Raw genomic sequence first — 17,305 nt, forward strand, 5'->3', positions numbered from 1 at the left:
CACACACAGAATCAGATGAGGGCAGGGACAGACGGGCTTGCAGGCTGGTTAGGTGGTGTTAATGAAGAGGTATAGGAATGTCAGAGCAGACGCCGGCCGAGCAGCCTCTGGACATCATCACACAGCTCACTGTCAGGCCAACTAGAACAGGATGAAACACACCCACAGCAGTGTGTGGATGCATGGGGCTACGCCAGTGTTCTCACTCATGTTTTAATTCATAAAATGTCTGAAAATAGCAAAAAATACCTATCACAATTTAACAGAAGCTGTTTGGTGACATCTTCAAATTGCTAATTTTATCTAATAAATAGTGCAAAGCCAAAAGTATTCAGTGGTGCAACTATATAAAACAGAGAAAAGCAACAATTCATTACAATTGAGAAGCTGGAGGTTTGGTATTTTTTGCTTTATATGTGATGAACATTAAATAGATGATCAAAATTGTTGCCAACAGAATTGTTTTAGCACTACTATTAATTGGCCATCAGAAGCATAATTAAATGTTTCTTTTGCTTTAATAAAATGTAATTTAGTGAAGAAGAATCTTAACTCTTTTTCTCACTGAATTAAATCCAATCAAGTGACACAAAGCAGAGCAGAATAGAGTTTATTCTCAGGGTGATAAAACAGAGGTAAAATAAAAAATGAGTGAGACAGATAGAGTATGATGGATTGTTTATAAAAGGGGATGAACAGAAATAAAATGGCCAATACAAAATTATGACAGACCTGTCAGTACGTTGGTGTGCACTGTGACTGGCTGCGTGGGAGTGACAGCTTGTGTGTGTATGCTGAGATGTTTGAGCCTGACTTGGCGGGGCCTGCGAGAATGAGCTCATGGTTGAGGCCTGCATATGGTATTTCCATGAGAAAAAGTTTGGGAAGTTAGTGCGCTCATACCCATTGTCTGAAACTAACCAGAGACCAGGGAGCGATCTCAACTGTCAAGGCTTCGTTAGCTTCTTTACTGGAAGAAATTGCACACCCAAAAATCAATATGGACAGTATTTTTTTATGTGAATGTTGAACAAAGAAACTAAGGAAATCATATTCGACTCTGTTCATCTTCTTTACTTTGTGTGCACTTTCTTCACTCTGTCAGTTAAGCAATTTTCTTCTCCTTTCGCTGTACATGTTTCATATCTAAATCTCTCTTAGTAGGCTGAAAATGTCGTCTATATAAAATGGAGAACAGGATATGGTTTGCATTCATGCATTTATGCTTCTAAGATAATAAAAAAAGACAAAACAATGAGATTTATTGAATATCTGTATTTCACAACATGATATGTTGCAAAGACACAAGAGGAGCAGCTGTTAAGCAATGTGTGTAGTTTGATATTGGCTTCATTGATTGGAAACTTCTTGAAGAGAGTTTAAAAGCTTCTCCTTGTTAGAAGGAGTGTCTGTGGTTTTGTCTTCAGGCCAAAAGTGCATTTACTGTATGGTGATCTAAACATATGCATGTGTGCAACATATGAAAAGAGATGCGTCAGTATCCATGATAAAGCACTGTGTAATGGTCTGTTGGACGGGAATAAAAGGTTTTCAAAACCCCCCCAAATCTTTTAATTAATGAATACATGATATCAAAGAGCCAAACACTTCTGTGCATGGCCTCAACATTCATCATTACAGACAATTATAACATTTTCCATCCGTAGTTAGTCTGTTAGTGAGAGGACATCAGTGCATCATTCAAGGTCAAAGTGCCTCCCTTCTCCTCTGCCTACAGAGTGAAGCATTTTGCTTAAGCTAATGTGTGGAAGAGACTACTCAAAGTCACTCAACCTATCTTCATTAAGTTCAGCCCTGACATTTATGAGGCTGTGGAACGTTAGAAAGTGGCTGAGTCTAGGTCAGCATGTCCTATCCCTATATGCCAATGCAATGCTTAGGTGATTATATGAGGGGCCATCCACAAGGCCAATCTCTTTTGGGGGCACTGGCCCATGTCTGATGAAGGTTTTCTATATTCTATACATTTAAATGGCTGAGACGCCCTCGGCTCAGATGTCACAGCCTGCCCTTTGATTTACTCAGCCACTTGACAAGATGGATTTCTATGTAAAACATGCTGCATTTATGCAAATTGACCCAATAACACAAACTCTATGAATAGAATAAAAATCATAACTATAATGGTTTTGTATTGCAGGAAAGCCGTGTGGCAGTCAGTAACTTCGGTTCCAGACATCCATACTCCTATGATTTTTTTTAACAGCGAGGTGTATATTGTCCAAAGAAAATAAACCAGTGGGGCTTGTATTTGGTGAGTGACTTTGGCTATGTGTCAAAGCAGGTTCACTCGCGTGGGTATATTTCCCCCATCTTCTGCCGAATTACGCAAACGCTGTACAATTCAGATGGGGCTCTGTGTTTTGTCGCTGGTGTGAGAGGCTGTGGGATTTTCCATAATCACATGTGAAAGAGGGGAAGCCCTGTACAATGATGAGAAGAAAACACAGGGTGTGTTTCTCTTTATTCACTGAGAAGCAACACAGATGTGCATGTATGCCATGCATAAGGCTGCACATATGAACACATAAATGCATCTATACGCACACAGTTCTCTTAGAGGTGGGGCAGGGGGGTACATTTTGACTTGCGGCAGAGGCAGGACAGGAAGTAATCATGGTTTTGCAAAACACAGCAGTGGTTTCCACAGCATTCCCTAATCTGTGCTGAGATATTCCAAACTTTCTCTCAGAACAGAAATGCACACATAAACACACAACTGTGTGCATTTATGCTGATGAGCACACATAAATATACAAATGTATACACATGGCAGTGAATACATGTATACATACATATGTGTACGCAGAAACATATCAAGGTATGATCCATACAAATCTGTAGGGTGTGTATGTGTTTGGGTTTGGGTGGATGGGAGCTTGCCTCTGCCAAACAGTGTGGCAGGAATACATAACCAGCTAACCGGTAATACAGAAACCTCTTCTCCAATTTACTACCTTTTCCTACCAAAAACACACACACACACAAGTCTGTGACCCATCCCCCTGACAATGAACAGCCCCAGGGCCTGTCCTAATGCAGCCTCGACTGGCCCACACCACAGCTCAGGCTGAAACAGTTGTCACTCAGTAATGGCAGACTCTGGGGACACTTTCAGACCCAAAGCCCTCAGTCTCAAAGCTCCTGTAGCCCTCAGCCACCCCCAGCGCCCGGCCATGACGAGCCCCAGGCCTGGAACTCTGTTTCCACCTTGTGCACAGACAGGGCATGCTTCCTTCCGTACAAACATAGTTGAAGGAGAGCCTTGGCTTAGCTCACAGGGATAACTGCTTTGGTTTATTTAACTAATTAAAGCGCTCAGACTGAGGGTGTTTTTGAAAGGTGAATGCCAGCAGATTGGACTCACAGCATCAGAGTGAGTGGGAAGAGAAAACAACAAACTTTCTTACTTTTTTAAATATCTGGGAAATTAAACACACCATTCTGCTTTGTTCATATTTTGCACATTTAGAGCATTAGGTTCAGCATTAAAATATAAGTAAGTAAAACTAAATATAAGTAAGTAAAAAAATGTAAAAAAAGAAATACTATAAACAAACAAGACCGTGTTAAAGATGAATGACAATAGCTGGTATCTCATACCAGTAAGAGTGGCAGCAAATTAAAACTGTTTTCCATCAAATCTGATACTTTCATTCTCAAAAAATATTAAATGCATCTGCAAGAGAAAAACAGCAGCATTTTAAAAAGAGTTGTCCTCTGAAGAAAATGCAGTTACTACTATACAAGTGCACTTTAAACACTGTAGACAATGAAATAAAGTGCCCTGGTATGTTTATTTACTGGAATAATGATAATGTAAATAATGAATAGTGATTTTTTTGTCAAGGGTAAAGTGCTACACATAGCATCTTAACTAGAGTAAAATAAAGACTGAATCTTCAGAAGCATGGATATTAAAAATCTGTAATACTGCAGTCATGCTGACCATGAGATATGACAGCAGAGGCAGAAGGTGCTATTTTAAAACCACTCAAATCACATGCACCTGCCCCTGATGGCATCCTGTATGTATGTGAATTTATTTATGGTCATTGGAACCTCTTGGCAGAAATGGTGAAGTACCAGTGATCCAATTTTGTGGTGCGTGTGTGTGTGTGTTCACCAGAAGAATGGGTAATGGGCTTGAGCTCAGTGTGAAAATGACCGGCACACCCTGGTAATGAATCTGCATGCGTGTGTGAGTTTTGTGTGCATGTGTGTGTGTGAATGTGTGTGTAGCTAAGGCCAAAGCACATCTGGATGGGAATTAGGGTGAATGAGGTGATAAATCAAAGATCCACCCCTCGTGCCTGTGATGCTCTAGTCACTGAGCATGAAGGGCAGCAGAACAGTAGAGGAAAACAGCTGTTCAGCCCCTTGATATCCTCTGAACTCATCTCCATTTAGGTCTCTTAGGATCTTAGCTTAAAGGATGATTTGAGTTTATTACAACTTGGGTCATAGCTTTCTAAGTTGTTTTTTTTTTTTTTAATTTTTTTTTTTACAGATAACAGTAATAATATTCTCATCAACTTAATTGCTCTGGTCTGGGAATATGGCAACAACGATTACAACAATGTTTGACTTTGTCTGGTGGACTTTGTTGTTGCAATGTTGCAGAGTTCCCACATCTCAGCAATTATCTGGCTAAGTGACCTGTTCGTAGCCTAAAGAAATTATGGCCAAAACTGGGTTGTAATAAGCTTGATTTATCCTTTAAAAGAAACCTTCTCAGTCAAGGATAACAATAGGATAAGTGCCACTTTTGGCAATACAACTTAAGACATCAAAAAGGTTGATGGGGCCAGGGTCAACTGGCCTGCTGCTGGCTAGCTGCCTTATACAGCAGATTGGTGAAGTTGTCAGGCGGTTGTTTGGCTGTGGGCAAGCTAGCTGTGTTTTTCTTTTCAGGGCAGTGTTTTGTGCGGTTGCTTTCGGGGCAGGCCAGTGAAGCTCGTGTGTGCAGCAGTTCAAAGTGAGGGGATGAATAATGAATGAAAGCCAAGGAGGCTTTAAGGCGTTAAAGTGGAACACTTGGTAGAGTGCTTTCAGAGGTATCACACAGGGGAAAGGCTTTGCTCAGCAATACCTGCCAGTAGATTGTTAGCTTAGCTCTCCCATGGCATTCTACAACCAATTTAACATGGCTAATGGCATCAAAACTCTCCCTGAAATACAGATGCCATGAATGGACAGATGCTTTTATAATATAGTCAGATTAAGCATCCATTTGAGAGCTCTAACGCTCAAGTGTACTTACTGTAATATGGTGTCTTTCCCCTTACTCAGCAAGAGAGTTAAATCAACTGTGCAGTACATAAATGTGTATCAAAATGTGCATGTATATGCATGTTTAGTGCGTGTAGCGAGCATCAGCCTTACCTCTCTGAGCATGGGGTCATTGATGGAGCTGAGGTTGACTGCCCCTTCATAGGTGAGATAATAGAAAACATTGAGGGCTCTGGTGGCTTCAGGTCCCTGCTGCTTGTAGCCAAAGATCAGGTCAATCCACTGATGGAGCTGGCAGGACACAAACTCACTCTCCAAAGCCTGTAAATGGAGGAGAGAACAGAGAATTATGAGTATTGTAAATGTCAACAGATGCACACCATTTACACACCATACTCTTACCAAATGCTACTCCCCAAACATGTTCCTCATCCCATTACTGAGCAGCAGTTATCTATAATAACCCTCAAAGATAAATTCCACAGAGAAAGCAGAATCTGCCAATGATTTTTATAATGAGCAAAAAGCACAGTAAATCCATATCTAATCATATGGGAGCATCAAAACATTAGAGAACTCTTGTAGGTCATTAGGGAGCCGTTTCAGCTTCTGTCTTTGTTCTTTTTTCTGCTGTTTGTGGGTGGATCAGAGTACCGTGTTGCTCTTCTCCAAACGTCTCAGCATCGCCATAACGCTGAGATACAAGCCGTTTTCTCTCCTCATTAGCCGGCAAAGGAGGGAAAAAACATTTATGGTTTCCTCATAAAAACAGGCAATTGTGTTAATTTGTGTAAAGCTGTCGGCTCACAAAAGCCCTCTAAACACGACCAAATTAGAATGAGGCAGCCCTTGATTGTCATTGCTGCCTTGTGTCACATTAATTTGTGACAAAACATTAGCCTGTGCTACACTTAAATGGCAATTTATATCATTTAAATTTTTACTGCAGAGATCAGCGCATCCCTCACTTAAATGTGGCTTTCTGACAGCTCATTCTGCATCTAATTCTTCCCCACTCTCTTAATTACAACTTGCAATCAGCGAGGAAAGCATGGTTATAAAGAGGAGAAAGAGGAGAGGAGTGTGCAGTGGAGTATAATGATGTTTCACTGCAACTTGGGTACTGATGGAATTTCTGATTTCATAAATTTCATGATCTGAAGTGAGAAGATAAACAATGAAAATACTGTGTGCATATTATGAGAATGGGAACCATATCAATAGTTGCTGGGTATCACACATCAATGCCCTTTTGTTTTAAGTGTGTCTGAAACATGTAACTTCTACTGTGTAGAAGCATAATTGTACACGTATCATAAATAGGAAGGAAAACCTTGTATGTGTTATCTTGTATTACTTATAAATATTTTAATATACTTAATGTATTACTGTCTCTGTACTCTTCTCGGTTTGGGATTGTTGTGTTGGTTTTTTTTTTACTGTGTGCTTCTTAAATTGTTGATTGATATGTTAATTACACTGTTCATATCAGATGGTTTATCAAGTGTTGCCACAGAGCACATTTATTATTAAATAAATTATTAAAATTTTGACATGAAATCTGAATGGCTTGAAAAAATGTACAAAACATTATCCACTTAAATAATAGGTGTGTTGCCCGTGGTGTTACTCTGTAGCACCATGTATCAAAATTGTATTGAAAAGATAGCATTGATTGTCTATTTGGAATAGTAACCTGTAAATCTACTTCTATGAATTTTGACAATCAAAAATGTATCAACGTTACACTATTTTATTCAGGCACAGTTCTGTACGGTGTTTAATACTACATTTAAAATTTGAGAGGTTTTGGAGAAGAACACGTTAGTATTTCCCCAAGTAAGTTATCACAAAAAGTGTTGTTTAGGTTTACGTGTTGACAGAAAGTATTTTATCAACACTAGTATCAAAATATTTCTATTAATATTCAGGTCTACAACTAACAGGGCAGTCTAGTACATAGTTTTCCTGTAATGTGTACTGTATGTTTATGGTTATTACACACTTTGGTGTTTTGGACAACGCCCACTTAGATGCAATCACTATTCTGAGAGCTGTAGACTTGATAAAATAGCATATAGAGAGAGATTCATCAAGTCTTCCCCCCCTTAGTGTGCGTAACTCTGCATCATTTTCTGCTCAAGGGCTGAACTACTGCATGGCGTAATGCTAAAACAAAACAAATCTAACCTTTAGTAGTAAGATAAAACAGAACACCCCTTGAGTCTGAAACAGTCTAGACTCCATGTCTAACTGTCCCTCTGGCATCGGTATATTAACAATATGTCACTATTTAAAGGCTTGTGTCACAGGGCAATCTTTTTTATTAATGTTAAATTATAAGCTGGGGTAACCCTCTTCATTCAAGCGCACACTTAATAGCAGGCAGGGTGGCTTTCATTTGTGTGTGTGTGTGTGTGTGTGTGTGTGTGTGTGTGTGTGTGTGAGAGAGAGAGATCAGTTCATTATGCACTAGGATTGACCTTTGACGGGCCCTGCTCCCCTGTTTCTAAAACTAAAGCTGAGGCTGATGGGCATTTAATGTGCACCGCAATCTACTGTCGATCAGCATGGGGAAACAAAGAGCAGCCATGTTATTGCATCTCCCTCTCGAGAGGCCCGCCTTTATGGAAATCACTCGCATTTACCATTTGGAGATGGAGAGAAACTGAATAAGTGTTTGTGTGCCTGTGTCTGTGTGCTGTGCTGCACCACATGTGTATATCTGTGTATTACTGTATGACAAAAGACAGCAATTCTCTGTGACTGAAGTCTAGGTGTAGGAATTTAACCTCAGTAGACTAGATCTCAGCGATTCAAAGAATATCTGCCCCTGCCTGTGGGGATACAGTAAACTGTAAATCAAAACACTTTCAAAAAGAGCTGAATGCTACTATACTACTCAGACAACAGTCAGTTTAGGATGCAAGTAAAATGAAAGCTATATTCTAAACCCTTTGTCTAAATGAGGGACGTTACTGATGTGAAAATCTAGCAGTCCAGTTGTCAAAAGAAAATAACTGCTTGTAGTATTAAAGGTTCATATTTTATATTATCTTAAAATCAAGATATCCCATAAAAAGACCAAAAATGAATTGATCATACTCATAAGTAAGCCAACGCCTAATCAGGGTTATTCTTCCATAGTGCCATAGAGCTGCACTGTTGTAAAAAAAAACAAAAACAAAAACAAACTATTAAAAGCACATAAATGAGCCACATCAATGCACTGGCTGACATGCTCCTTTATTACAATGAACATACTTTATTTTGAGTCAGTCTCTCAAACACCAGCATGCTGCCATCAATTCTAGTGCACCTATTCATTGTGTGAAATAGTGCCCAACAAATACACTATTATCACTCACGCCTGTTTGAGTAAAATTTGCTAAAAACTTCAGTTCTGCTGTTTTGGAAAATTATTTGATTTCTTTTTTAATGAAGCAATATATTTGTGACCCATTTTAAAGATTTACATCTTCAGAAGGAAACAATGGGCTTGCTGGGGCTAAAAGCCACAGACAGGGTAGGGAAGATTTCAAGAGGGTTTTGTATTGAGAGAATTGAGAGATTGAGTAATGCATTGGTGGTTTAAGTAATACAAATGTAGAGTATTATCTGTGCTATCCGTTCAATATAGGCTAATGTAAGGAGACATCTGATTTTCTCCTTATATTCAAAAGACAGCATGTAAGGAATGTAAGATGGACAAGAAATACACATGAAGTACAGACATTTGGCCTATACCAGTAACCCATTAACAATGGGCCAGGTGAGCAGGTGTGGGAAGGTCTTCTTCTGTAGTACAACACTGTGGAAATAGTGAAGCAGAAGGTTGGGGCAGATAGCAGATTCCTGAGGTGGGATCTGGTGCCACTTCAGGAGAGCCAGGCAAGATTATTGATGGGCCAATTAGCAGCCAGTGTGTGTGTCATCCCAATCCATGGGGGACTCTCTGATAATTAATGAATAATTTAGCATTCCTTTATGTAAATGCTGATAGGGGGTAGAAGTCACTGCAATCCCACATTTCTATTGTTACAATTTTGACAAAGTACACCTTTGAAGCATAGGGGGTCCCCTTTGTTGTGTGCTGTGGCTGGTTTCTGACTGCAACAATAATTTGTTATATTCTCTAATGTAAGAAAATGTAATCATTTATTTTAATCAGGTTTTTTTTGCCCTTCAAAGCAACCAAGTATTCAAATGCATATCATCATTTTCTCTTCTTGAGTCTTGTTTGTTGTTCATGCTTGCCATTTTGCAGAGCTGTGATGTGAATTCCAATGAAAATATATCATAATGAATGTGCCCTGCCTGCGTGTAAGTGTCAGATTACTTACATTTTTTTCTTTTTGAAACATCTGTTGCTTGAGTGTGATCTTTAAGCCTAAAAAGAAAACCCACAAGACTCACAAAGTGACTAAATGTCAATGTGTTACTCTTCACAAGATGATCTACCCTAGACTCAGGACTCAGGAGACATGTTATCCTTATTTGAGACATCAGACCTGGGACACCAAGTGATTGCAATTAACCAGCTGGTGGACATTAAACTATAATTTCTGCGAGTCCTGAGGAGCAAAACCGAGAACGTCTGATCTCAACGCACTGGCCAGTCTACCCAGCTTGATCTTGGAATGCTTTTTTCTTCTTGTATACTTCTTGTAGTGATTATTTTCTTCTGCTTAAAAGTACAAGTGTGTGCTTATGCTACAGGTTTGCAGTGCAGAATTGCATTGGACCTATCAGTGAAGTTTCTGTGCCTCGTTGTGGTTTGCAGTTTGCTTTATGGTCCGGATTGAGCTGGATTTCACTTCTGCCTTAACGAGGTGACACTGAACGCTTCCCTCCTACCCTCGCTGGCCCTAAAAAACCCTTTTAAGGACTTATGTAGAGCTGTCTGTAAGGATGTTAAAATGTCACTTAACAAATCAATCCACTCATTTGCATGCCAACATTGAGGCGAATATACGTGCATGTGCATGCGTGCGTGTCACTGCTGGTGTGGGTGTGTAATCGAATGCACATGTTCTATGCAGAGTGTTGTCAGCAGCAGAATGTTTTCTTTTGTATCGATTACGGATGAATAAAGCAAACACTTGTCAGGTCTGTATATACTAAAAAGGCTGTTTAAGAACAAGCTGATCACAACATCCTGAAAAGCCCATTTGGTATGTGTGACAGTGAAATATCTTATGTGGTGACATGGAAAAAAACATGCTGCTAAACCATAAGAAAACAGTAGAAATTAAGTAATTGAAAGTATTCTCTGGGTCCAGTTTGCACATAATATTTTCTTATTATGTGTTTTATTAAATGAAATACAATAAAATCTTTCTGCTTCCAAGTATAACAAACAGCATCATCTTTAGTGGAAGCCAGACTATTCTTCTTACCTTAATACAAGTTTATTATCTCTCTTGTTTCAACTCTTTATTCTTCCTCCAAGTTCAACAGCCGCCTTTCATTTTCCCTTCTACTTATTCTCTCACTCTTTAGTGCTACTCCATTTTTCCCCCCTCCTGCTCTTTCTTCCAGTCATCTGATCCTTTGGATCAACTCCTCTGGAGTTGCCTTGCCCCGAGGTTGACAAGCACTCTGATTAAAGGGCTTATTAGCTCGCTGTAAATGAGAAGCCGATTGTCATTTTGAAGCAGGCAGAGGAAGCCTGTAGCTAGCCAGGAGAGAGGGGGCCCCCAACATAGAAGAGGAAAGAGAAAAAAGCAACGGGTGACGTAAGGAATGAGAGCCTCGGAGCAGCCGCGCAGCTAACAAACCATTTCCTTTATTCTCATATTCACACACACCAAAAGAAGCCCAGATGGGTTGTGTGTGTTACTTCAGTCCCCCCTCCTTCCTGCTCTACTAATTAGATAGGTCACAACTGTGAGATTTCTGGCTATGGGTCAACGGAGGCACTCGCTAGCAAGTGGAACCTGAAACTCTAACCCCAACTCTCTCCTCCCATCTCTCTTATTATCCTTCGCCCACTTGAAAAGCCAGAATATTATGTTATGGGGTGAAAAAAAGCAGAGTGAGCAGTGATTGGGAAAGTATCTCCCCAAAACAAACATGTCATGGTGGATTTGGTCTTAGTCAGACAAATGGCATAGTGTAGACTGCGACAGTGCACTAAGTGGTCCAATTTACAGCCCAGACAATGGAGTAAACAATACTGATTGAGAGGCAAATGGGTGATGACTCAAACTCAGAGAGCAATAATGCTGAGGTTTTTGCCTTCTTTTTGAAAAAAAGTTTGCAGATAACACATGATAAATACAAGCAGAAAGGCTTATTATCTAGAAATGTGGCAATCAAACCAGATTATGAAGTGTTTCTAAATACAGAAATACTCTTTAATGAATAAAACATGTTTTAAATAAAACAAAAAAATTTAAATTATTAATTATCATGTAAAATCAAATGAAAAATGCAATTTCAAAACTGTCTACTATGATCTCAACAACTGCTAACAAGCACCTGCAGGGAATCTAACCATTTGTCCACCCACACACAGAAAGGCTAACAAGCTAGCAAATACATCACCAGTGCCATAAGACACACAGGATCAAGCGAGCAAAAAGCTAAGTCAACAGTCAGAGCTGATTAAACACAAGACCAGTGAGGAGGGCTTCGGAGCGTGCTGAATGGAGGAATATTTAGATAGCTGTTAAGAGGAGCATTGTTGTCTCAGATGATTATAGAGTTCGCTGGAGGACTGGACCGTCTCTCCGCCTGTCTAAAGGTGTGGAGGCCTCTCAACGCACAGTGGAGATGATTAGGATGAATGACTCAACTGATCAGCTTGAGTGTAGTTAGCCTTTGAGGAGAGGTTATTAGGGTATGTTGGGTTATGTGGAACTGCAGCTTGTTAGTGTGTTTCTGTGTGTGTGTGTTCACATGTGCATGAAGACTACATGAAGAGAACGGATGTCCAGCACTGATATTATTTAATGGATAAAATTAAATGTGAAGAATTTAGTTAATACATAGTACAGTATTTTAGTTAATATGGTTTTTATTGTTGTTGTTTTATTGTTGTACACTCTGACTTCTTTTGCACCTTATCTATATACAATTATACAATTTATTAAAACTCTCACTTTAACAAATTGAAACCGTAAACTTTATCTGGGGATTAATAAAGTCATTCATTTAATATTATTGTTAATTGATTTTTGTAATAATAATTGGATTACATGATTTTATCATGTAGTCGTTCTACAAGTTTATGTCATCCTAACTCATAATTAATGAGTTATAACTAAAAACTGACAAAAAAATCAGCTGGGAAAGTTTTTCTTTTACACATTTTACACAGTTCATCGTTTTGAACACAATTTGACTATTTTTATATATTTTGAGAAGGACAGACCATAGTGTCATATATATATAGTTATCATTAACATTGTGATAATTATTTAAACTATATCTAACTAAGTAGTAGTAGTAAGTAGTAAGTATCTAACTATACTATACCCAATTCTTATCTCTTTGCAGTTACAGGCCTTTTACATACAGGTGATGTGTGTTTCTGTGTCTGCAAGCAAAAAAAACCCAAAAAGAACAACATAAAACAAAATAGCTGTTGCCTTTAAAACTTAAGTGGACGCATAAGCTTAGGATGAGGCGAAAGGGCAAAGACAATTGTTCTTTTAACAGACGCCAAGATGACAGCACACATGTCCAGGAGTTTGAGAGGCAACAAGAGACAAAGTGCTGGAGTGAAGGAGTGTGAAAACAGTATAATGCAGCAAAAAGCATCTCAGTAGACTTTGGCACATGTAAGATGAGAGCATGGAGGAGTGCAGGAAAAGGGAGAAGGACAACATTAGTGAGTGAGTATGTCAGCAGCAGTAGATCATCCCATTTCTCAGGCTCTCATCGGCCCCCTCCATTACGTCATTGAAGAGGAGGACGAAGAAGAGGAGGGGGAAGACAGGGAAAAAGGGGAGGTGGACAAGAAGGGGGGACAGCTCGTAAAACACTGAGCACACAGTAAACATGTCTGCCCTTATGCATGACAATACCCCTACAGTGAGCGCTGCCTGACATTAGCCAGATAACCCCCACCACCACCCCCCTACATGCAAGTTCCCATCCAACAACAAGGCTTTCAGTGGAGACACCAGGGGAATAGATTAGCGCTAGGCTAACATGGTAAACTGTGTTCTGTTACACAAGGCCACGCTGGGCTAGACGACATTAAGATTTTCACTCACTCAGTCATTCACAAATGCGTAAGTATATCTTAGTGGTTAGTGGCTGGTCCATGCAGTGGTTTACCTCAGCTCACACATGAATCCCTATGGGGTTCCTGTGAGAATAAGATGTGGAGGCTTGTGGGAATGATATTACGTGCGTCCCAGCGAGTGTCTGATCAGAGAGTGCGGTGCTGATGAGAGCTGAATGCAAACAGCCATGATCTTTGACTTGGTGTAACTGGTGGTCTGAGCTGGGGAGCTATCATGTCTGGCTATGTGTCTTGTGGGAAAAAATGTGGGACCCGCTTTCATTTTCTGTGCCCCGCGCTCTCCCTTACATTTTACACACACACTGTCCCTAGACAGTAACTACATGCACATACTTTGTTTTTATGTAGAGCACTGCCCACAACACTGAATCTAGTAAATTATCTCATCAGATATTAATAAAATAGCCCCTAAAATACCCCATTCCCCTCTCTTGATCATAACCTGGTATGCTAATGGACTTGATGGTATAGTTTGTGTAAGTGTGAAGGGCTGTCAGCATATGAAACTGACAAACTTCAGAGAGGGACTTTCTCATGGGGGGTGATTGGGTGAGTATATGAACATGAAGGGGGTAAAGGTGATTTGGATCATATTAACATGACATTTGTCTGTTAGCGCTGAGCAGCCATGTACCTCTGTAAGCAAGATTGCTGTGTAGTCACCACTACAACAGCTGTAAGATTAAGTGTGAGACTGAAACAGACCACCATCCTGTTTCACAGCCAAAAGTATTGATAAGAATGAATCGAAAGAGGGAAAAGTGGAGAGTATCTGCACACTGGATTAGAGCTCGCAAACTATACTGGACTGAAAAAGACAATGTTTGAACCCTACTTCAGATTTGCATCAGGGAAACAGCCAACATTAAACATTAATAAGGACTAAGATTCATTGCTTACACTTACATTTTAATTTTAAAACTTCATTAAGTAATTAGTGATGACTAGGGGGCAGAGCAGAGCAAAAACAAACAAGCAAACATAATCACCTAATGAAGCATTACCAAACATTTTATGACTTATACACCCAGCGATCACAGACTTTAATTTGGTATTTATAGATTCCTTTTTGTGTTTTGATATTCACTTGCCATATATCCCCATTTTATGCATCAACGCCTGATGGGCTTCCAAAGTGTTCAACTGTGGCACAATTGAGATTCAAATGTGCAGACCAGTGAAACAAAACAATGAACTTAATAAAGTTGCCTATAGAGTTTGGTATCGACACTGCTTGAAATTTGGGTTTTAGAAATAAGTCTGACACACAATAACTTAACAAACGTATCTATTGACCTAGAGACAAAAGGCACACCATGGCCAGCTTTACAATTATTGCTCCCATGTAAAGAAGAGATTTGACCGTCACAAAAATAACTGACTGCCAACTTATTTCTACAATTTCTTGTCACTACACCCTTTTCAAATATTTCAAGGCAGCGATCGTAAACATGCAGCTCCAAATACGTAAATATGTAAGATGAAAAGAGAGGTGACATCAGAGGCTAATTGCAGTTTGGGCAAACCTCAAGTCATCAAGGAAAGTTTCATGTGACACACTTTATTGTAAATCTAGTCATAGGGAAAGTCCCATGCCTCACAGACTGTGATCATGGTTGCTGAAGGTGCAGCACAAGTATCCGAGGTGTAAATAAATTCTGCAACAATGACACAGCCTTTATTGTTCGAGCATGCAACAGTTTCCACACACAGTAAATACTCTCCCAAAGAAGCACAAGGACTACTATCGACACATAGTGCACTGGATAACATAACGTAATGACAAAAAGGATTAGCTGTGAAGAATCATACAAGTTACCCTGGTGTCTAATGTCCATTGAGCATAGCTGTCTTGGGTACTTACAGTGAGAGTTTACCACATGTGGTGGTGGCCTGTGGTCAACCCTCTCAGTATCAGCTTCTGAACCATCACTCAATTGGCTTTGCCCATTCAACAAGAGGAAAGTCTCTCTCTCCTTCTCCTTCTGTGAGGGCAGTTTAACTGATGTCTCTGTCACTGCTTTGAGTGAGCAGATGCTTTATAAGGGGGAAAAGGCCAAAAGTAATGTGCTGCTCGTCTCTCCTGTGTGTGGTTTGCTGGTCTGTCAGCAGCGCTAAAAGTGCACAGATGACTGAAAGGAACCAAACGTGAACTATGGAGCAGTAAATGGGCTCTGTAGGGTTCAAATGGGTCGAAAAGAAATTGTATCCCCTCTTTCGATGGAAAAAGCATTTTAAAAATAGGTAGTCTTGGCTTCATGCTAAATCAGAGTTAAGAATAAAATGACAGAGCTTAAAAATGGTAGTAACATGACACTTATTAACATTTGGTCAAGAACCAATTTTGTTAGCATTAAAATATCTTATTCTTACAGTTGTATTTCAAGTAAATGATAAACACTTGTTTAATTTGTATTTTTATAAAAATGTGGAAAATCAAAGATTTACTTGATAGTTTAAATTGTGTAATTTTACACATTGTGTTCTTTGTGTTTCAATGTTAAGTACACCCTCTTATAACCTATTGCTCAACTCTGCAATTAGACTATTAACAGTAGGAGACAGCTACTATTGCACACTGTGGCTTATGCTGCTCCATATCAGTAGCTCCAGTGAAGCCTGGACACATGACAGCACAGGTAAACATTGATGTGCACACAAATACACACACAAATTTATGCAAACTTACACACACACACACACACACACACACACACACACACACACACACACACACACACACACACACACACACACACACACACACACCTGCTATCACACTAATGGTTAGCAGACATGAGAAGTGAGATGTGGTCATACATAGTGGAATGTCAGAGAGGCTGACAGTGCCCAGAGACATGTAGTTATCTGGTGGAGGAGGGATCAAGTTCTTAACCTTTTCTTCGACCTCCTGGTAAAAACAACAAGCAGCCCCTGATCTCTGTGGCATGCCGCCTGAAGACCCCAGTGTCTCTGAGTGTGTGTGGGTGTGTGATGGACAAAAAAAAAATGAGAGTCTACCTTCACCAACAAGCATTTCAGTATACTGTAGGCAACCCAGTGTAGTGAAGGTACATGCTTATCTTAAAGCACTGAGATGCTTTGTCTCTAAAATCCAACCATTCCTCAGCACATCAAACCATGATGTTGCAGTTGATTTTCTGCCATGCAACTCATTATTTACTAAACATCAGTGATTAAGCATGACACTTCCAACAGCAGAGCTACATAAACCAGGCTACAGTTTGATGTAATGTTTAAATCTTATGCTGGATTTTTTTTTTTTTTATTACCAACGATGCAGCGCTCACTCACAACAACAAAAACAAGCTGCCGTTTTGCACAGCACCACGATCCTTTACTGTGAGAGGCTTTTAATGGCCTTTCCAGATTGGACCCTAATTAGCTGTTAATCATCTAGGGCTCATAACCAGAGTGGAGACAGCAGGCGTGTGTGTATTTGTGAGCATGTGTGAGCATTTGCGTGTGTTTGCGTGTTTTCTCCTGCTGTCTATCCTTGTGTTGCGAGGCCATTAGCAGCAGACAAGCTAAAGAGAGCCAAACAGCCCATTAACTCCTTCACTCTTCCTCTCTCCTCTCCACCATGCTCATCTCTCTCCCAACAGTACCACAGTTGCCAGCTGACACCCTCTAATGCCAGCTATCTGTCACGACTAGAGACCTGTCCACCCACACATCCCTCCCTCCAAGTCATCCTTGGCCCATTCTTTCCTTTATTCTTCCTGTCCATCCTCATTTGCTCTGTCTCTCTGATTCTGTCTGTACTATGTGCTG

At 39.9% G+C, this 17,305-nt stretch overlaps 1 protein-coding gene across 3 annotated transcripts in view; it reads right to left on the minus strand.

Annotated features, from left to right (window-relative positions):
• The window catches only part of lrba (LPS-responsive vesicle trafficking, beach and anchor containing), a 184,977-nt gene that overhangs the window by 19,713 nt on the left and 147,959 nt on the right, over nucleotides 1-17,305 (minus strand). For all 3 annotated transcript variants that reach the window (XM_062432960.1, XM_062432951.1, XM_062432944.1), the window contains exon 47: nucleotides 5,407-5,574. In XM_062432960.1, coding sequence (XP_062288944.1) covers nucleotides 5,407-5,574 — 168 coding nt within the window. The remainder of the gene's footprint in view (nucleotides 1-5,406; nucleotides 5,575-17,305) is intronic.

This window comes from Scomber scombrus, chromosome 2 (assembly GCF_963691925.1).
Source record: "Scomber scombrus chromosome 2, fScoSco1.1, whole genome shotgun sequence".
Classification (NCBI taxonomy): Eukaryota; Metazoa; Chordata; class Actinopteri; order Scombriformes; family Scombridae; genus Scomber; species Scomber scombrus.